The sequence below is a fragment of the Pangasianodon hypophthalmus genome, chromosome 5 (genome assembly GCF_027358585.1).
Source record: "Pangasianodon hypophthalmus isolate fPanHyp1 chromosome 5, fPanHyp1.pri, whole genome shotgun sequence".
NCBI classification, from domain to species: Eukaryota; Metazoa; Chordata; class Actinopteri; order Siluriformes; family Pangasiidae; genus Pangasianodon; species Pangasianodon hypophthalmus.
This window is the reverse complement of record NC_069714.1, coordinates 11,463,726-11,486,099: the sequence shown is the minus strand read 5'-3', so window position 1 is coordinate 11,486,099 and position 22,374 is coordinate 11,463,726. Positions and strand designations below refer to the sequence as shown.

The 22,374-nt window shown below is 38.0% G+C and overlaps 1 protein-coding gene across 4 annotated transcripts; it reads left to right on the top strand.

Moving 5' to 3' along the window:
- Positions 1-154: 154 nt before the first annotated feature.
- gdap2 (ganglioside induced differentiation associated protein 2) lies at positions 155-21,115 on the top strand. 4 transcript variants are annotated; one of them, XM_053233965.1, is made up of 14 exons: positions 155-427; positions 5,208-5,440; positions 6,289-6,428; positions 6,596-6,749; positions 7,185-7,273; positions 7,365-7,441; positions 7,769-7,928; positions 9,529-9,679; positions 9,968-10,044; positions 10,877-10,953; positions 11,065-11,204; positions 13,149-13,203; positions 13,854-13,997; positions 19,551-19,841. In XM_053233965.1, the coding sequence occupies exons 2-14, from the start codon at positions 5,235-5,237 to the stop codon at positions 19,605-19,607; spliced, it is 1,527 nt and encodes a 508-aa protein (XP_053089940.1). In that variant the 5' UTR covers positions 155-427; positions 5,208-5,234; the 3' UTR covers positions 19,608-19,841. The 4 variants fall into 4 exon arrangements, with proteins under 4 accessions (XP_053089940.1, XP_053089941.1, XP_053089939.1 ...); XM_053233966.1 differs by lacking the exon at positions 19,551-19,841 and adding an exon at positions 14,273-19,544 and having other exon boundaries at positions 10,877-10,911; XM_053233964.1 differs by lacking the exon at positions 19,551-19,841 and adding an exon at positions 14,273-19,544.
- The last annotated feature ends 1,259 nt before the right edge of the window (positions 21,116-22,374 follow it).

The window sequence follows — 22,374 nt, the reverse complement described above, 5'->3', positions numbered from 1 at the left end:
TTCATATATGTTTGGTGGCATTGAAAGGATAACAGAATCAGCCAAGCTCTGGAAAAATTCACACCCTATACAAGTTCGCAGCACACTTTTCGTGTGTAGAGTCTGTCGAGACTATTGCGAGGATCCCTTAGGAGGACAGTTCCGGAAGTGAACGTGTATTCTGACTGAGAATCAGCTGACTACACGCGCTACATAACTCAGAGCAAGTCACTAGAAATTGCAAATATTGTGAGATGTTACTGACTGAGAGCGTGCTAAGGAAAATTTTTGCAATGCCAAGATTTTTGGAGTATTGTAGAAAGTGCATTCACCGTTAGACTGAGTTAGTTGTGTGTTGTTAGTTGTGTGTTTGGAGGCTGAGTTGGTTTAGCTTAGCGTAGAACAGTGGGCTGCACTTGCTCTAGACTGCTCCATTAGGTGTAAAGAGGTAAGTATTATTTACGGATGGAAATTTGTGCCGATCTTGTGTTTGTACTGGTTTACTTTTTCAATACACTGGCACAAGTTCTTGATCAGTTGTCATAAGTAAATTTGCTGAAGTCACGACTGCTGTGCGATGCTCGGGTTGTAGGTGATCTCGGTTTCCTAAAGCAGCCTTGAGCAGAATGTTGTCAAACACTGTTTCGGATTCGGCATTGAACGCTGCACCACATCGCGTTATTAGTCACGGTAACACTCTTAAATCTGAACTAGTTCAGTTGCTTGCTTTCTGAGATTGGAGGTTTCTGTGGGTTTATTAGACTTGTTCTTGTGCTCCACGTGATCTGGATAAGTAAGGCAAAGAAAAGCCTCAGCTGAACCCTCACACAAAGCTCAGCTGACACTGTGACACCAGGTGTGTTACCAGGTTTTGGAGATGTCTTTTAGTAAGCAAATGATTAAATAGTGCTAGACTCTGGGCTCTTGGAGCTGGTCATCCCAGTGTAGTGTTGTCCATGCGAACTGAGGTTTGAGTGAGGTTTCAGTAAAGGCTTTTCTTCACCCTATTTACACAAACTATCTGGAATACATGAACAACTGCAATAAACCTACAGGTGTACAGGTTTAGATTTGGGACTGAATGGAGCTTTAACTACTTATAACACTCCAATTTCTTAGTCTTACTTTTTAAGGCTTGTTGTCATATATATATATATATATATATATATATAGTACTGTGCAAAAAGTCATAGGCACCCTATTTTTTTAGTACAAACTTTGTTATAGATTTTTATTTTATGACTTCTACATTATTTATTCAGTAAAAAAAAAAAAAAAAAAAATTTAGATTTCGAAATATTAGTTTTCCAGCACAAAATTAAATGTTACAGAAAAATGTTTGTATGTCAGTAAAGAAATCAGCATATTACATAAGAGACACTTTTCAGATGAAAAAACATAATGAAGGCTGCTGGGTTTTGCTGCAAAAATGAGAAGCGAGTGTGACAGTCAGAGTCTCCTGAAGAACTGTGACTGCTTCTGCAAGATGTTCAGTAAAACTTACAGCTCATTTCCTTATAAAACTGCACTCATTGTACCTGAGATTACTATATATATATATATTTTTTTTAACTCTACAGCATGTCTTTGCATGTGTCTTTGCAAGACTGTTGCACAGTACTGTGTGTGTGTATATACATACATACGTATACACACACACACACATTTATGCAGCAGCTGTTTAGGATTGTTTGTGATTTGGTCTTAGTGACATAGGAGTCCTCTGGTGTTTTCACTCTGTGAGTTACTCTTTGACATGAAAAAAATAATCTTAAGCAAGGAGCCTTAAGATTCATAATCATGACCCCTGATCATCCATAAATAAATGTCATTTGGCTACACAGATTTTTTTTTCTCAGATATCAAACTGACTCTCCCACTGTCCCAATGTACAAAATGTATTTGATTTAAAGGCTGTACGATTGTTAGTTGTTGTTAGGACACATCCTTATTGGTTAAACGGCCCAAAGCAAAGAGACACTCTGTGTTGAGTTTAATGAGGTAGTTTGGTGATAGAAGAGAGTGTCTTAGATGAACACTTGTCCTCATCTTCCTCTCATTGTGCAATAATGTTTAGAAATGCAAGTCACATTTCACAAGAAGATTGATGTGTTCCGTTACTGAAACATAGGCTTAGATTGTGTGTCAGACTGCAGTGAGATGTCATTGTGCAAATGTCAAAAGTTTTCTGGGGCTCCTGAATGGCGCAACACTCATCCCCTTGCAATTTCAGCAATACTCAACCATCTCGCAAGAAATACGTGCTGTGGTCTGTTCTGAGTCACCTGAATCAGGGCAGCTTGAAGGTAGCAGCCATTTGTAAGGTCATATTTAATGATTGCAGCCATAGGTTTAGCAGAAAGGGTGGAGTCAGTTGAGTGGGTTGTTTTCAGCACAACTGCAGTTCACCTTGTAAACTGGAGAGGGCTCTCAATATTACACATTTCTCATTTAAGGAACAGTTTGGCAAAAAAAAAAAAAAAAACACCTTGCACAACTTTCCACTGACCCTAAATGTAGTCAATCAGCCAAAGCCTTTGCTGTCTGATCATTGGTTCTTTTAATTTGGACTGAAGCTACAAGGCTAATCTAGCTATGAAGTCACTGGTCTGTCCTACCCAGAATCTTAAAAGACAGTACTCTATGAAAATATCTGGAATGATTGTGTGAGAAATATACAGTACTGTGCAAAAGTCTTAGGCACCCTATTTTTTTTTAGTACAAACTTTGTTATAGATTTTTATTTTATGACTTCTGTGTTATCGAGTCAGTATAAAAAACATTTTAGATTTCTAAACATTAATTTTCCAGCACAAAATTAAATGTTACAGAAAAATGTTTGTATGTCAGTAAAGAAAGCAGCATATTACATAAGAGACGCTTTTCAGACAAAAAAACATAATGAAGGTTGCTGGGTTTTGCTGCAAAAATAAGAAGTGAGTGTGACAGTCAAAGTCTCCTGAAGAACTGCGGCTGCTTCTGCAAGATGTTCTGTAACACGTACAGCTCATTTTCTTATAAAACTGCACACATTGTACCTGAGACTTTTTTTTTTTTTTTAAAGAAAAGGGTCATCACACCAAATATTGACTTTGTTTTGTTTATTTTGAATAATGTTTGCTGCTGTTTATAGTATTTTTTTAATGTAGAAACATTTAGTTTCATTATTTTTGAAGGCATCTTTGCTCAACAGCATTTCTTTGCATGTGCCTAAGACTTTTACACAGTACTGTATAATGCATGTTCTGTGAACACTAGCCATAATCTTATACAATTTAAGATAGAGTATAGACTACATTATTCTAAATCTAGGCTGCATAAAATTTATCCTGAAATCTCATCACTTTGTATCAAGTGGAAATCATCAGAAGGCACTTTGTTTCATTCTCTTTGGTCATGTTATAAGATCCAGTCACTTTGGGAGCAAATATTTAGATTTCTCTCTGAGGTATATTCTTGAGATGGAGCTTGATCCCTGGGAATTCTGGGAGTGGTGATGCAAAATTGTAATAATTTTAAATTATTACAAATGTATTGTAAATAATTGTAATTATTTTGCAAGATATTACCCACAAAGCTAATATTACAACTATGGAAATCAGAATCTGTTCCTAATTTTTAGATTTGGGCAAGAGAGCTGGGAAATTTGTTATACCTGAAAGAAATAAGATTTGCAATAAAAGACAAATTAAGCACTTTTAATAAGATTTGGAAAAAAAAAAATAAATCGCACATTGAAGGAAAGGTTTAAGGACTAATGAGTATCTTGCTATTTGATCTGCAGGAGTCTAGAATATCTAGAATCTAGTAATGCGTGGTATTTTTAAAAATAATCTTTAAAGGTTTGTAACTGTGTATAAACATTGAGCATTGTTATTTTTGTAATTTTTCATTTAGAGCATATTCAGTATACTACTTATGTTCTGATGTGTAGAAAGCCTTCCATGTAATGTTGAGTAGTTTAAGGTTATTTATGTAGCTTAATTTTTTTCAGATATTATATAAGTAAGCAATGATGTGTAAAGTTCTAATAAGTGGGGTTAGGTTAATATTTGTGTATTTTGTGAGAAGTATCATTAATTCAGTTAACTGCATTACATCTCTTGATGTTTATTTGAAGGCATGCAGAACGTTTGCAGCAGATGTACTATACCATCCTTTTTGTTATTAATGTAATTGATGTAGTTGGCACCACTGTTGTACATGTATTCCCTGTAGGAGAAAAACTAAAATAAAAGGGTTAAAAAAAAGACAGTGCTATGTAATCAAGGCATAAAATATAATTATGCTGTGATTATCTAATATCAGAGCTAGTTCGTGTTTTACACATTCAGAGTGGAACTAAACTGTTATGTCAATAACATCTAGCTTTCTGGTCCAGCTTCGGCTCTAAACTTCGGGAAGCAGGGCTTAGGGGGTCGAGTGAAACCTAAATGCAGTAAGGAGAAAAGTGATTCTGGTGTCCAAGATGGCTTCCCACGTAATTTTACACCGGTCAGCTACACCGATCCATTTTGTTCAGTTTTATAGATTGCACTAAGTTCATTCTGTGTCGTGAACGACCCTATCTGTTCTGTGTGCTGTTTCTGAAGAAATGGATGCTGAGTGAGGCACAGTTATGGTCTTTGGGGAGTAAGGGTGTCCAATCTGATGTTTGCACATAATTATATGTTATAATACAATTTTCCGAGATATATCGCAGGTATCGGTTGTAAATTCTGATTGAAAGCAGTTTATTAGATTAAAATATGTACTGAATATTTAAATTAGTTAATTGCTAATTTATCTGTAGCTTTCCCCTCCTTTTTAAATGTTAAATTATTTATTTTTATTATTTATTATTTATTTTAATGAAAATGTAATTGTTCTCAGCTTTTCACAGGTTTTTTTTTTTAATGCTACACTACTGTTTTGCTGGCAGTTAGCAAAATGAAACTTTGTGATTCATATTGGAGACATGTCTTCAAGTTTTGTGATGATATTTTTGTCATATTGCCCTCTTCTAATGGGGAGCTGTATATGGAAAGGATATTGGATAAAATAGACCTCTATTACTTGGTAGCTACATTAGCATATAATATAGTGATATTCTAGATGTTTATCCAGTTTTTATGCCCGTATGCCCCATGAATGCTAGAATATCACTGTGCTGGTTGCTTTATGATACGTAGCGAGTGTGCTAACATGCCCACAGGCTTCTGATGTGTGTTTGTATGTTGTGTCCTCAGTTCACCGCTGCCCTGTGGATCAGCAGCATGGATCCATTGGGCGCTCGCTCTCAGGTTGTGTATGTGGAGACTCTTCCCACCTGGGACCAGCCTGAAGAGGTGGTTGATGGCAAGGAGGAAGCAAAGTCTCATCAGAAGGAAGAGGTTGACAGGCTGCCAGATGTAAACCACATAAACTCTCCTGTTTCTCCATTTCCATTCAGAGAGGATATCAACAGGAAAATTATTCTATTGTGAGTCACATAGCATCAGTACATTACTTTGTTTTCACAATGGTTCCTCCTGCAATTGAGTACTTGTTTTTCTAGTAATGCCTGATAGTTCCGGGATACTAATCAGTTATTTACTGTAAATAATGTTATTCAGTACTATGAATTGTTCAGTAGAGAATCTAACCCTGAACGGGAAGGAAAATATAAGTTTTTAAGCTATTATGATGGTGAGAATTGCATTCGACAGGTCCCGGCTTCATATATTCAACTACCCCACAACCTGCCTCCTGATTCTTGTTAGTGCACGCACACATGATTGCATATGCTCCATCGTATGCTCCTCAGTAAGATTGCATGCTTTTTGCACAACTCCAGTTACAGAGCTTCTGGGGTTTTTTTTCTTTTCTTAAAACGAGGAACTCTGCTATTTTTAATAGCCTTTGCTTTTGTAAAGAAGGTGATTAATACCAGAGAGTAACTTTTGCGTCATGTACTGCATAAAACCTAAACAATTTAAGAAAGCACATCTTTTAGTTATGTTAGTGATTTACAAATGCAGCACAGGAGACGTGTTTCTAATCACATCTGTCCTGTTCCCGTTTAACGAGTGATTTGACCTTCAGAGAATTTTCTCACTTTTTATACATTAGTCCAGTTGTATACTGCCACTTAGTCATATGCCTTTATGTACTGAAGTCACTCAGCCCAAATCTCCCAACAAAAACTGGAATAATTAATTCTCCGAAAACTGGATGAGTAAGTTTTCTGGCAGTTGTGACAAATTTACATGTTCTGTTTCAGCTTAAGTGATGAAATTTAAATTTGCCCCTACACTGATCTAATAGTCTGTGGTGTGTTTATCATTCCAGCAAAGGCGATGTGGCACTCTTGAGCTGCACTGCCATTGTGAATACGAGCAACGAGACCCTTACAGACAAGAACCCGATCTCGGACAGCATTCACAGACACGCCGGCCCTGAGCTCAGGGATGAACTTTTCAAACTGAAAGGTAGGGGGCACTACTCAGTGAGGATACGGAAGACTGGCAACAACACAGCAAACCACGTATTCCTGTTATTTCCTTTTATTTCTACAGTTAATGTTTTAAAACAATGTTGTGCATTATGGAACTGATATGTTGTACATTCTGACAGGATTGTGCGTGTGTTTTGACAGGATGTCGGACAGGGGAAGCAAAAATGACAGAGGGCTTCAACTTGGCTGCACGATTTGTTATACATACAGTTGGCCCCAAATATAAAGCCAAGTATCGCACAGCTGCAGAGAGCTCCTTATACAGCTGCTATAGAAATGTCATGCAACTTGCCAAGTAAGTATTATATCACATAGTGGGAAATTAGCACACAACCATCGCTGTCTCTCTAAGGGCTTGAGAAATCATAGTTGAATTTTTACACAAGAAAACATCAGCATTTTTAAGAACAAATATAGAAGCCAGGAGGCTAGGAACTTTTTTGACAAAAACAGGTCAGGATATTCCAGATTGCAACCCTAAACTACCGTCACTAATCTTCTCAAATTCCACACACCAGGGCTGTATAGCTTGTTTTGGGCCCTACTGGGTGTGACCAACACCCGCAGGAGCTTTTGATTAAATTGCACCTTGTTTATGCAAAGAAATTCTTTGCCAGAAACACTGTCCGCTTCTCTATAGCAGAATGATAATTCACTCACTGCTGTGCCAGAGATACAGAATGTATGTAAATTAATGTCTGATTATCTCTCTGTTCACATTTCAATCCAGGGAGCATGGCATGACCTCCGTGGGTTTTTGTGTGATCAGTACTGCAAAGAGAGGATATCCCATCGAAGATGCTACTCACATAACCTTCCGTAAGTCACTTTCACAAACTAATAAATTCACTTATTTTAAAAAAAAGAAACACATTGCTAATAATGTGTTATATTACATATCTTTTGTCAGGTACTGTGCGCAGGTTTCTGGAGAACCATGGAGAAAGCATAGAGGCTGTGGTGTTCGCAGTGTCAGATACTGAGGAGGTCTGTTCCATTTCCTATCTGCTGGCGCAAAAGATCACCAGTTTAGCTCATGCCATGTGTATTCATTATCAGCAAGCTCAGATGGGTCTAATTTTATTTTGAGGTTGTCTTTGTTGAAAACAGAATTGAATTGCTTTGTTTGGACTGTGAGCTATTAAAAAACTGATTTTAGATAAGACTTGGTTTAAAGTCAGTTTTTGCTTGTGTGTTTGTATTCTGATTGCATTCTAACTGCTTTGGTCATAAATCACAGAATAACATGCTTGTGATTGATGTGATTACATTTAACTTTGATGTGTGTGTTTCTGACTGGCTTTTGCTATTCAGGCAGTGTATAGGAAGTTACTGCCACTTTATTACCCACGCTCAAAGGAGGAGGAGCGAGCCAGCCTGCCTCTACTGCCTGCTGACATCGGTAATGCAGAGGGGGAGCCAGTGGTGCCTGAGAGGCAGATCCGCATTACTGAGAAGCCTGGCAGCCTGGATGGTGAGACCCTGCTAACCTGGCATGTGTGTTTCAGTATGTGCACAACATGCTTAGTCAGCTGAAAGAAAGTAAATAAGCTTTACACACAACTGAAAAGACTGGAAGTTTATGCAAATATTTTAATATGACCGTGCTGTTTCTGTATCACTTGAAAACCACCTCCAGCCAAAAGCCATTCAGCATTCAAAATGACCTAAACTGCAGACTTGTGTGTTACTCTTTAAGGATTTGAAGCATGAACTGCAAATACAGTATTCCAAACCATTCATTAATCATATTCATTGTTTCCAGCTTTCCATCATCAGATTTGCCAAAGAGTGTTTCTTTTGGGGAAGGGTGGCTTTTCATGGGAAAATGTTTTTCTCACAGTGATGAAAGTTTAGTAATCTATATCTTAGTAGAACGGAAGGTCTTTAGTCTGTCCTGCTAATGCAGTAAGACGGGCTGCTGGTTACTGTGGTGTGGATTTAGGTGAGTCTAATTGTTAAATGAACCATTTCTTCCTCTCTAGTCATCCATCTTCTGCTCTGAATGCTGAGTGGTGTTCTCAGGAGGCCTTTTCAGCTGGCACACCATGATCTATCACTCAAAACCCACAGACTCAGAGCCCATATTAGTCTGCGTTTGAGGCATTGTTGTGGTGTGTGATGTGGGATTGTATGGTGAGTGGCTTGTTTGCTTGGTGTCAGTAAGCCTACGTGGACGTGTTTATTTGTCAACGCAGGTTTGCCAGCCATTCTCTCAGGCCCAGATCCTGTGGCCTGTAGTCCAGCTGTGTCGAGGTGACCACCCCTCCTTTGAGCTATTGATCCAGCTCAAACAAACTGTGTATTAGCCGCTCCCAGTAAAAATAAACACACACTATCTCCCCGCCTGGACTTGGTGCTGTGGTTTATGATATGGGAGGACAGCCCAAATTCTCTGTGTGAAACCGTTTCTAAAGCCTTGACTGTTCAGGGCAAATCAAGGTTGTTGAGCCTTTGAAGTGGCTGAAAAGGATCACGTGGTGCCGTTATCAGAAAACCAAAATCTCAGATTCTTCATTAAATTTAATTGGGCCTCTTTGGCCAAAAATAAACTTTCAAATACATCTGCACTTAATTTAGTCCTGATGTCGCCTCAATTATGTTTTTTTTTTTTTTTTCTTTTCATAAAAGAAGTGTGATACAGTTTTGCAACCATGACTGTTTTTTTTTTTGTTTTTGTTTTTGTTTTGTTTTGTTTTGTTTTGTTTAAATATTTCCAAGAAAAGTCTCACTTACAGTAATCCTTGAACAGAAGAGAGCTGAAAAAAAGTCACTGTGACTGAAGTGTTACATTGGACCTGCAAGCTGGCTGAAAAAAGAGCCAAGTATTATGTAGCTGAAGTCATTGGGTTCCACGTCTCATACCTAGTTCTAGGAATTATGATTGAATTTTTTTTTTTTTTTTATGGCCATACTGTCTTGGCAGATGATGTCTGTGAAAAATATGTGTGTGTGTGTGTGTGGAATTTAACATTAAATGCAACTAAATTCACTGACCACAATATGTCAATTGTGATGTTTGTGTGCACATGCGTGTGTGTGTGTGTGTGTGTGTGTGTGTTTGTGTGTTTCAGATGGCTCCGAGGATGACTCTGGAGACTCAGACCTGGGACTGGTGGGTAATCATGCTTTTGCAAGAATGGAAGGAGACGTGGATAAGCAGCGAAGGCTGATTCTTCAGAGTCAGCTTTCTGAAGCAGCCCAACAGAAACAGCACCAGAGGAAGTAAGAACGTCCTCCGCACTGCAGCTTACTTCAGCAGAGCACACATACTTCAAGAACTCTACATGAAGGAACATTCATGATCTGAGATTAGGGTTTCTGATGCCAGTTTAATATTGAATCCTAAAATATTATCATCAAAGTTTATTATCAAAAGACTCTTAAGTTGAATAAGTTATATTTTGCCTTTTCCTGTTATCAGCTGTGTTTATATATCATGTTTTGGGCATTGTGTTGACTGTATTCAAGTTTCCTCATGAGACTGAGTTCTCTCGTCCTGTTATCTTGTAGCTATAACCGCTGGCTGTGCAGAGCGCGAGCAGAGGACCTCTCAGACATAGCGGCGCTAAAGGCCCTATATCAAACTGGTCTGTTTCAACTTTCAATCCTTTTATTCATCATATAAGTGTATGTGAACATATGATCACATTTCCAGAATTTTCGAATTAATGATGCCTTTTTTTTATTTATTATAATATCTCTCACTCTCTCTGTCTGTCTCCAGCACACACTAACTCATTCTCTTTCCTTTTTTTTCTTTCTCATTGTGTGTCTCTGTGCACATGTGTGTGCTGGATCTTCTCACTGCATGTGTTTGCTAACTGGGCAGGAAGCCTTAGTTCCAGCTCATTGAGCACACCAGCAGGAGATTCTGTAATCCGCTTCTCTCGCTTCGCAATTTCGGGATCAAAAATAGACACCAAAGTAATGGTTGCTGTGGTGATGTTTTCGATCATCTCTAAGTTGTTCAGGTTAGGTAATGTCATCGCTGTATGTGGTGAACTATCCTACCGAGTACAAAACAGACAGCTCTGCAGCACTGTGTATGCTTTAGCTGGAAGATGAAACACTGTAATCACTAATTACAAAATTAAATTAAAATGACTGTTTTCATAGAAAGACAATAATGCAGAGATATTACTACGCTACTAATTGGCATGACCTCAGTAATTGACCTTGTCGCTTTTGGCTAAAATTGGGCACACTGTATTGTATTCATATCTAGATGATCTGGGTGCAATTATTCCAAAATGTGTGATCTAATTAACAGTAAATGGGTTGTAGAGAGGAGGAGAGTAACTGAAACTGGAAGTATTTTGATTAGTTAAAACAGACTCTGTAAGAGGCTAATGGCAGATTTAAGATCCAGGAGCTTGTTTTCAAATTTATTTACCCATGGTGCTTTGTTTTTGCCCACAGGTGTTGACATGTGTGGCAGAACAGTAATGGTTGTGGTAGGCAGAAATATTCCAGTAACTCTCATTGATATGGAGAAGGTAAAAGAGAGAGTTTTATAAATTAATTTGTTATATTACATGCGTTATATTAAATTACCAGTAGCTTTAAGGATCTACATTGTGTGTGTCTCTCTCTCTCTCTCTCTCTAGGCTTTGTTATATTTTATCCATGTGATGGACCACATCACAGTAAAAGAATATGTGATGGTGTATTTCCACACACTCACCAGTGAACATAATCACCTAGACACCGACTTCCTCAAGAGGCTCTATGACATTGTTGATGTGAAGTAAGACAGTTTGTTTCATTACATTATTTATCATAAAAAATGTGCAAAACGGTTTGCAGATTCCACCCAGAGACCTTATAAGCCTTTGTGAGCTTTGTGAATTGATTTTGTTTTGGAAAATCAACACCATTTCTGTATGACAGAGCAGTCAGTAAATGAAATAACCTTGGTGGGATTTAATTTGTGCTTAAAATATGGTTCCTTTATCAGTCCTTTCTAACTCCAAAAATAAAATGTCTGTATTGCAAAGCCATATAATGCACACACATTTGGGAGATGGGGAGGCTTCATATCTCTGCTTCCTAAGTCTGCTCTCCATTATCTAGATTTAAAGCAAGGATTGTGACCTTTTCAACCCATCTGTTGTACTTGGATGAAGAGTGCAGCCAGTGTGCTTGGACTCCAACTTTCCCATTATATACCTGCTCTGTTGTCACCTTGCCCTACTGTGTGCCAAATTGTTGTTTAAATGCAGCCAAGAGGATGTCGTTTATTCTCAGAAGAGAGAAATGAAATAGCCTTTGTTTGGCACAGTTTGGGGAAACTGGAAGGGGATTTTGGCTGCAACAGCTAAAGTTTTGGGACTGACTATATTGGCTTTGACACTCTATAAATCAGAGCCTGTGGCAACTCCGATAGGTTGTCTCCCTCCATATGAGTAAAGGCGTATGCAACAGGTGGTGTCATGTTGTGGATGCTGTACTGTAGAATTTCATTTTACTGCGCAGCAATATGTTTTGATTTATTGTGACACAGTAGTACATGTGAAAGTCCAGGCTAGGTGCTTTCCTGGTTTTGGGTTTCTGTTTGGAGGTTCTGCGTTAAAAGGAAGTTATGACTGAATATGAGATCATGAAGATTACTTTGTGTTTTCATGATGCACTCAATGCACTAATGCCTCAAAAATAGAAAACAGAAGTGTTTAGGGTCAAGAAGCTGACCAGTGCTACAGAGTGGGAATGTTACCAAGCCTCACAGCTTTAGGGTTTTTTTTTGATGATCAGTCTTTGATCTTGCCTTTGGAGAACCTCTTATGGAAAAACCTCACTTCCTTCTTTTGACAGTTTTACACTACTAAACGCTTTCTTTTTTGTTTACTTTCTTCTGTATCTGTTCCATCGAATCTAATCTTCTATGGAGTTAGGCCATCTGTGTTCAAGTTTGTCAAGAAATACAATGTGTGTGGAGATCTCTCACATGTGAGACTCCTACCCTGGCTCTGTTCTTCACTCTTGCGGCCATAGAGCTTTAGGTCCGGTGGCCTGATCTCATTTTCCAGTGTCATTCAAAAAACTAAAACACTCCAACCATCAGTTTTTTAAACTCTTGAGATCTGTGTTTAGTAGATACATATGTTTTTCTGTCTGCCTGGATTTTCCTGGCATTATTATAGCTGGCAATTATCCTTATCGTTATCAGTTTTAATGTGCCAAGTTCAGAAGTATCTTCAGTGTATGTTGTCAAGAGTGCTGTGAATATAAAGAGTGCCTTGGAGAGTATGTTGGGGTTTTCCGTCTGCCACAAGCACATGTAGCCTAGGGACACTAAGAAGAAGTGAGGAAACCAGTGGCTGTCTGTAACACAGGCTCCTTTAGGTTCAAAGAGGATTTGGATTGGATGGTGTGTCTATTGTGGGAAAGGTGATGGGAAAGTGGGTGTCCTTTGTGGGAAAGAGTGATGGATGTGCCCCTCAGATCACACTTCCCCAGATTTGGACTACAGTACTGGCAGTCTCCCTGTGTGCCAGGGACAGCACTGTAGGCTTTGGTCTAAAGACAGAGGATCTCAAAGACAGTCTGTAGAAAAAGGCACAGTTATTGTTGTATACTGTTGTGGTTTTCTGTAAAGTATAATTTACCCCTATTCTCATCTGTGATATGATGTGCAAATGATTTATTTGAGATGGTTATGAATATCATAAATGCACCTCTATGTCTTTTCCAGGTTTAAAAAAAATCTGAGGGCTTTCTACTTTGTTCATCCCACATTTCGCTCTAAGGTAATTGTGTTGATACAGAAAATGCTACAGCCTTGTTCCTGTTTTGAAATGTCAGGTTTGGTAAAGTATTTCTATCTACACTTGCAGTGTTGCATCCACAATGTGATTGACTTCTCTTTTTCTGATTCATACAAGCAGCATTTCCATGTGTTTAGCACATATGCAAAATCATCTGGAAGACGTCATGAGGATTTATGTTTACATGTTAAATGGTCTACAGTTCACTATAACGGAATCCACATGTTCTTTGCTAGTCTACTCTCACTTTGTGGAATTTGGTTTGTAACTCTTTGCAATTCAACAACAGATAATTCCTATTACGACTCACCTGTTCTAGTTTGACAGTGTCAGACTAGCTTAACGATTCTGTTAGATGATTAATTACTGTTTTTAAGACGGATGCAGTTGGTATAGCAGTGTCTTTCAGAGTTTGGCCATAACATAGTTTTACAAGGACACTATAGTACATAGCTCAAGCATCCATGTTTAATTATTTTGGTTTCATGTAAACTAGCCTCATGGTAGTTTGTCTCTGGTTGCATAGTGACCCAATTTGAGGAACACGCGGATTAAAAAGACTTGTGGTTAATGTTTTGGTTAATGACCAGAAAAGGGTACCGAGCCAAGCAATAATTACTCCACTCTTTCAGGTGTCCACATGGTTCTTCACTACATTCAGTGTTCCTGGGATGAAAGAGAAGGTCCATCACATAGAAAACCTGCAGCAGCTCTTCACTTGCATCTTACCTGAACAGATAGACATCCCCCCCTTTGTGCTGGAGTACAATAACAGGGTGAGCACACACACACACACACACACACACACACACACACACACTCACTCACTCACTAACTAATAGCCCAGTGTGGATTCTTGATGTAGGCATTGTCCTGCTCTTCATTAACCTTCAAGGCAATAATGTTTGATGCCATACACTATATGGCCAAATGTTTGTGGACACCAGACCATCACACCCATATGTATGCACACAATCATCTAGAATGTCTTTGTATGCTGTAGCATTGCGATTTCTCTTCACTGAAACTAAGGGGCCCAAACCTGTTCCAGCTTGACAATGCCCCCGTGCACAAAACAAGCTCCATGAAGACATCGTTTGCCAAGGGTGGAGTGGAGGAGCACAGAGCCCTGACGTCAGCCCCATGAACATGGGATCAATTGGAATACAGACTGCACCTCAGGCCTCCTCACCCAACACCAGTGCCCAACCTCACTAATGCCCTTGTGGCTCAATGAGCACAAATACCTACAGCCACGTTCCAAAATCTAGTGGAAAGACTTTGCAGAAGAATGGAAGTTATTATAACAACATATATAACTTATTTATAGAGAGGAGAATAAATATGGAATGGGATGTTCAACAAGCACATATGGGTGTGATGGTCAGGTGTCCACATACTTTTGGCCATATGGTGTAAAATAGGAAAGAAATCTAAACATATATCCACGTTTTTGTAAAACTAATTGTGTCTCTTGTTAAACAAACAGTACAAATAAAATTGAATTGAATTGCTTAGAGCAGTTCTGTATTTTTTTCTCTGGGTTTTTATTATTACAAAATCTTCTTAAGTTTGCCTCAAGAAATGTCATTCTTGAGAAGGTTGGTGCTGCCAGGGAGTTAAAATAAATGCACCTTTGTAGATGAACCCACTGGTAGGTCCTTTCATAAAGGATTTTCACATTGTTCACATGTGTATGCAGGCTGAAATTTTGTTTTTAAAGCAAATATGAGATTATCATTGCCTAGATCTTTGAAGGTAAAATGTAGGATAAATTTTGTGTAATTTTCTGCAAATACCTACAATTTATATGCATTTATATTTAAGTCTTGTTGTTGGATGGAGGTTTATGTATTTAGAAAGAGAATTACAGGCATTTAAGTCAGGAGAGTCGCGATCTCTAAACTGTACTGTGCTGAGAGAGTGTAACTGTGGGAAATGGAACTGCCAGGCTTTTTTTGGAAGCTGTAATAAACATAAGTAGGGCCAGATTAGAATCAGCATGTTTGATCATTGTAAGATGCAGGTCACTGAAAGGTTTTTTCCACCCTTGAATAATTGTTGTCATGTCTTACATGAGTAATGTGTAATAAAACTAACGCAATATGACTTTCCTACAAGCGGAGGTAGTGCAAGGTTTTTCTTAGGTGACTTCCCTTTTCGGTGATTAAAAGATATAAAAATATGTAGGGGAGAGCCAGCACAATTGTAACTTTTTTTGGTTTTTGCAGACTTCATACTTCCAATATATCATGCGAATCATATATCGTTCAGTGCGAGGCTCTTGAGTGCATACATCTGAAAAAGCAGGATTCAGAAAACATGTATAAGCTACAGAGAGCTGTGTGAGATTGACAGCACAGCAAAATAAAGCTCCTGTGCTTCACACACCTGCCCCTTGAGTCACGCTAGAAGGGTTGCCAAGGTAGTATTTTATTTTTTATTTTTTTTTAATGCCAAATTGGACTAGTTTTGAAACAACAGATCAGAAATATGTGCATGCCATGATGAAAATGCAGACTTTTTTGCTGGGCTAGTTTGGGCTAATTTCAAGTCTTTCGTGCAGTTTGTGAGTTGTAGTTGGGGTGGAAATTTTTTTTCTGTCAATCCTGCAAACAAGTGCACATTAGCTCTCTTGGCCAACAGCGAATGTTTAAACATTTTAAATGGTTCATTTCTGCCATTTGGCTGTGTTATCGCAATGCATTCTGATTTATAGCTATTTATAGCCATATTTAATGTAAATTGAAACATCTTTACAAAGCCAGCTGGGTCATTAAGAATATTGTTGTATTATATTTTATATATCATGGACCTCACTTTGTGCACAGGAGCATTGTCATGCTCGAACATGCTTGGGCCCTTAGTAGTTCCAGTAAAGGGAAATTGCAAAGCTACCTCATAAAAGGACAGTCTATACATTTGTGTGCTTCCAACTTTGTGGCAACAGTTTTGGGAAGAACCACATATGGGTGTGATGGTCAGGTGTCCACATACTTTTGGCGATATAGTGTATTCCTGTTATTACTTTCATGTACACCCAGTGAACAGAAATACTAACATGAATCCACCCTGATTTAAACTGTTCAAATAGCTTTATTGTAGTTTAATGGCCACAATAGGAATACATCAGAATATTATATTGTCACATGTGCAGTTTAGGGAAACCTTATTGTAGTTAGTCGGAAAGGCAAAGGTTCCCTATTGACCCTGTCATTTTCTTCCTGTGGTTCTAATCGAGTTTCCATAATATACCCTATAAAGAGTTGGCAGTGCATTGATTAAATATTTACTTTATTACTCATGTTCTCTACTGTAACGCAAATTGATTGGTTCTGTGGCATGGCCTGCTCTTGCTTTGGGTCAAAAAGGCTGGATTGGTGAATTGTCTGTCAGAGGATGCATTCCTCTGTTTGTCTACACTTGGTGTGAGGCTGAAACTGGGAATGAGTACAGCTGCACTTACTGAGCACTATTAGACTGCATGACATGTTTCTGTTTCTGTTTGCGTGCGTGTGTGCGTGCGTGCGTGTGTGTGTGTGTGCGCGAGAGAGAGAGCGCACACGTTTTAATGTACAGTTCGCTGCACATCATCTAAGATACAGACCTTAAAACACATTGTACTCCCAATTTTTTTTAAACAGATGCCAGTAATCAAATATAAGCTCTGCACGAACCTAAAGACAGAAAAAAATTACACTTTATTTGCACCATGATTTCCCTCTTCAAGCAAACAGTGGGGGGCATACTATTGTACAAGCCTCAGCTACTTTTCTGTTATGTCTTATTATGTCTTAATTAGCCATTCTGGTGTAGAAACAGCCACTCAACCCTTGAGTATTTATCATTATGTTTTAAAGACTTGATTTGGCCTATTTAGCTAATTATGGTTAAGTAGTTTTTTAGTGCATCTGTAGGAGCACATGGCCATCCATTTGAATACTAAATTTGTCCTTTCTTTGTCAAGGTCTGTTTGAGTTCTCTAGTAAGATATGGGTGTATGAATGCGTGTCACTTTATCTGCATGTCTGCATTTTGTCCCTCTTCTTATTTCTTTAGCTACAATCCAGGGTTACTTTACTGGAGTGTTTTCTAGAATTCTCTGATTATTTTACTGACTTGGCTTTGTTTTCTACAAGGGAACTGTAATTCCAAGGAACAAATCTACACTCACGTTAACCCTTTTCTTCTATTCAAATCAAAATGACCCATTTAACATTTTTAACTAAAGTGAAACCATATTAAACTTTCATGATTTTCAGCATCAAAGTTGACGTGCTCATTTTCTCCGTTGAGCAAGAAAAAAGGACGCATTTACTTTTTGTGCATTTGCCATTACCCCATCTCCATTCATATTTATGTCACACACATATTTATGTATGTTTCGGGCATTTTGACTTATGAGTAAATTAGATTATAAAAGAGTGGTGAAATATCAATTGACACCAACTGCATTTTACAAATATAAAACAAATAGGTGGATTCACTCTGTTACATTACCACCATGTCTTATTTTCAGTCATACTTGATTACACACACCTAATGGTAGGAGCATCCCAAGGCACGGGAACTGGGTTTGTGCATCTTTACTGTTACCCAAAAACATGCATGTCTTCGATATCAGTCAGTTCAAATATTTATTTTTAGATATTATATCAAATATTTATTTTCGGTCTCAATGCCCAATATGACCCATAAACTATGCATCTGTTGCTAAATAGCAAACAGAACACAAGGGTTAAATCCCCTAAAAAACAGTTCGACAATGCATGAATGTACTCCAAAGGCTTTTGTACTCTGGCCACTTTTTTGAGTGCTTAAAATCAGTTGGTCATGGACATAGCAGAATAATCTGCTTTTGTTCTTGTTCGACCTGCAGGCTTCAGATCGTGCTGATGAAAGCTACTCAACTTTGTCCTCATAGCCATGGTATGGGCAGGAGAGCACGCCTCAAGTACACAAGCCAATAAACTTTTGGGTGGTTGGACTGGGCATCGAGATCTCTGCATAATCGAGTTGCATAGATTAACTGCAGTCATAGGATCCATACAGAGATCATTATATATAGTGGTGTCAAACTCAAATTCTGAAGGGCTGTAATAGAAGTTTATATATACTATTAAAGTGTATGCCCTGTTAGGTAATAACATTTACTATACTGATTATAATAAGTTTTTTATATAAATGCATTCCTTTCTTTAATCACATTTTATTGGATACCAGCGGCTGTGATCAGGGAGTTGGGTTGATGTATTTTTTCTGTTTCTGTGTGAAAGCTACTCGCCAGATAGCTACACTATAAGCACAGTTTACTACAAAAGAAACGTAGATCAGGATTTATAATATAAGGTGTAATTTTCTCCTCATGTTATTTTAATCATTTTCAGTGGAACTGTCATACAGGTATTTTATGGCAAGGTTATTAATATGGAAAGATTGTTTGATGGTAGATTCTGCCTTGTATGATTAAATAACCAGCTCATGTCATCACCGCGCCTACTGCTGTCTGACATCCACGTGAAATGCACAAGCGTGTCACACTTACCAGTTCAATTGTACAGAGCAGGAAAACAATTGTGATTTTATTTTGTATATTTCCTCATTCCATTGAAATTAATTTCTGTTTATGCCACAGCCAGCACAACATACAATGTGCTTCTGCATCACTTTTAGATGCGAGTGTGATTTGACATCAAGCGCAGCACTCAGGTGTTGATTTTAACTCATGTTTCAGTCCGTGGTCATGCCAAACATAGAAGAAACCAGAGTGCATATATACATGGCGGTTTACAGTAATTATCCATTGGAGATTTTAAAAAGTGGGAAAGAGGCTACTGCTCATCAGTTTTAGTTAAGCAGTGTGAGATGTGTACGCATGCTGTACGATTGCGGCCACTATGCTATGGATCTGCTGTGAATTCTGGATAGTGTGAAAATATTGAGCAGTATTATAGACCTACTGCTGCACATTTCACTAATATATTTTTTTTCCAAGTTCCTGCATTCCAAATGATACAACACTTGTGATATAATGTGTAGATGGGTGACGCAGTTTATTTTTGCTGTCATGGTTTGGATTCACTTGTCCCCTTAGAGAGAAGAGTCACTGCAAATCAATAAAAAGTTATTCTGTCTACTGATTAAATTTAATCCTATGATGAAACATTTTTATCCTGATCAGAACAGTCTGTTCCAGGATCATAATGTCCATATTCATGAATGGTTTCAACCAAAATGAAAACCTGTGGGAGATCTCCCCGCCATCCAACATCAAAACTCTAACTGAGGAAAGACTTTTTGAAAGAATGGTGTATATCCTTCCATTACAGTTCCAAAGGCATGTCGAATCTGTTACTAGGCACATTGAAGCTGTCCTAGCGCCCTGAGGTAGACCAACACCTTACTAAAACACTTTTTACTTTATTTTGTCACCCGTCTGTATGGCCAGGATGTTACACTTTGTTTAGAATTAGCTTGAAGTAACAATGATTTCTCTAACAATGACTTCAGACCATTATGCCCTATCATTCAGCACTCTCTCTGTCCTGAGTTGACCTATACCAGATGTTTTGTTTTTATGGTTGTGGTTATGGTTATGCTAACACTGACTTTTTTTTTTTCCCCCTTTTCTTTTAAGATGAACGGCTCATACTGAACTTCCCAGTCATCAAGCCTATAAAGTTAAACCCTGCAGGTGGTTTTGACTGGGCCTTCTCTGAATGCCCAGCATTTGGTTGAGCTCACGACTGGACATGATTTGCACTTACATGGACTCAGTATGGGTATGTTGGCATGGAGAAGCCTCCCATTACAGTGATGCATGTGAAACTGCTGAAGGAGACAGACTCAGTGCCCTCTCTTCCAGTCATGAAGTTTGCTGCAGTTGCTGTGCTGAGGCTGTTTGCCCTGGTAATATTTCACTGACTGATGCATGTGATTGTCTGTTTGGTTGAACAGAAAAGCAGAAAGGTAAATTGTTAAATGCCTTTAAATGTCTATTGCTTTCTAGCAGTGTTAAAAACCTCTCTACATTTGTGTTTGGTAATCAGTCATCCCTGACACTTCCTTTTTATTCTTATTTCACACAATCTGGTTACTGCCTTGGTAAACTACCTACGCAAGCTGTTTTGTATCTAAATGTGATTACATACAAATTGCCATGACTGGACCATGGCCAAATGAAGTTTAATTGGTGTTAATTAAAGTCATTGTTCTTTAAATATTTAAAAGAAATATTTTATGTTCTCTTTTTTGCACACTATTAGTGAATAAGCACTTCACATAGAGACAGTCAGGATTTTTGTAGTATCCCTTCATCCAGTCTTTTTTAATTGGTTGCACTGTGTCTAATTTCATAGAACATCCTTCGTCACCTTTGGAATATTTTCTTATATCTTTTACTCTTTTATAGGCCATACTGACACAAATACATGAAGACTTCTAAAGAAAAAAGTCTTTAGTTTGCATCTAATGCACAAGTAAAAGCTCACTCTAGGTACAGTTGATGATGGGAAAGAAAAACTGGAATTACACCAAAGGCAGTGTGATTTTAAGCATGTGTAATGAGCGATTAAAGAGCACTAAATTTGTTAAAGAGGGTGAACTTTGCATAGTGCCATTTTGAAGGAGCACAAATGTATCAGTATTTGAGTTAAAAGGTGTTTTTCCCAAATACTCAGTCTTGCTCTTTGATATTTTTACTCTAGGAACTATTAAAGAAATCTACAGTGAAATATGTTTTAATGTGCAATATACAGTGGAACCCATCTGGTGTTTAAAACTTTTATTTCTGTAATTATTCTCTACACTGTATAGTCATTTTTGCTGTATATAAAAGCATTTAGAATATACTTTTAGATTAATATAAAGCAAAAATAAATAACCTTTCCTCTTATATTTTGCCCTTCTAGTCATTTATCATAATGTAAATATTGAAATAATAAACAGAAATTCATTATTAATCATATCTCACCAAGATAAGATAAATTGCTTATGAAGAACAGCTTAGCCTGTCAGTGGAATCAACCCCACTATGAAAAAAAAAAAGAAAGAAAACCTCTAAGAAATGTGTTTAAGATCTTTCAGATGTAAACCATCAAAATGAAAAGAGATGAGCCTGTGGTTGTGCAGGTTATATTTCTGCACATACTTTGTGACTAGACAGAAAGGTGCACATTTACTGTTTGAAAAACAGTGCAAACCAAATAAGGGTGGGGACATTAACAGGTGTCTAGTGGACCTTTCGGCCACTGAGGCAGAGTCACATTTTCCACCACTCGTTCCAAAAGAACACGTTCCATTGTGAAGAAAGCCCAGAGCTCTGACCTTGATTAAAACCAAACCTTACTGGGCCTTGTTGCACTGCCCCTCTCCATGTCACACTTTAACACTATCAAAAAGCTTAACATGTGATTCGTTCCCCTGCAATTGTTTTATGCTTAGTATATTTATTAATGAAAACTGGAGTATAATAGAACAATGTTTTAAGGAAATGGCCATAGGGGCTGGAGAACTGAGGGATCAGCTCCCCTGTGAAGTGTGTGCTGAGGAAAATGAATCGATCATTCACAGCCTTCTGTGTTTGTGAGTGGGATTAGCAGAGGTGAGAAGCCGTGGTGAACTCGGGACACCTGGACGGAATTAATTCGGCTTTTTGTGAATTGGAGCCGGCATCAAAAGGGGATCAAAATCCTGAACAAAACAACATTAGCACGGAGTGGAGTGTTTCACAGCATTTGGAAAACATAGGACATGTGGCCTGTGTGCTTTTACATCAGCAGTGTCCTCCAATAACCTCACAACTGTGAAGTAAATACAGAGATTAAAGAGAGAAAACCTGGCAATTTCATATCCTGCTGTAAATACGCATGAGACTGCAGACCATATAATTCAAAAATGCTTTGAATGTTAAACAAAATTAGACATCTACATCTTCTAGTGGTTAGTAGCAGAGATAAGATGGGTACCAAAACATCTAAATGTTTATGTAATGTGTAAAGTTTATTATTACATGTATAATCCTAATTGTTTTTATTCATTATTTCATTCTCAGAATAACCTACCTCTGATTAAAATCAGTTTTGGTGACATTCCCAGCATAACGAGTGTAGCATTTGTTACCCTGGATGACAGAATACTCTCGATAAAGATGGA

Bases quoted from the DNA above. Each gene is read 5' to 3' on its own strand.
- gdap2 (XM_053233964.1), top strand. From the start codon at position 5,235: ATGGATCCATTGGGCGCTCGCTCTCAGGTTGTGTATGTGGAGACTCTT. The intron at 6,750-7,184 runs GTAAGTATTATA...ATTTCAATCCAG, and splicing joins AATGTCATGCAACTTGCCAA to GGAGCATGGCATGACCTCCG. The intron at 7,442-7,768 runs GTCTGTTCCATT...TTTGCTATTCAG, and splicing joins CAGTGTCAGATACTGAGGAG to GCAGTGTATAGGAAGTTACT.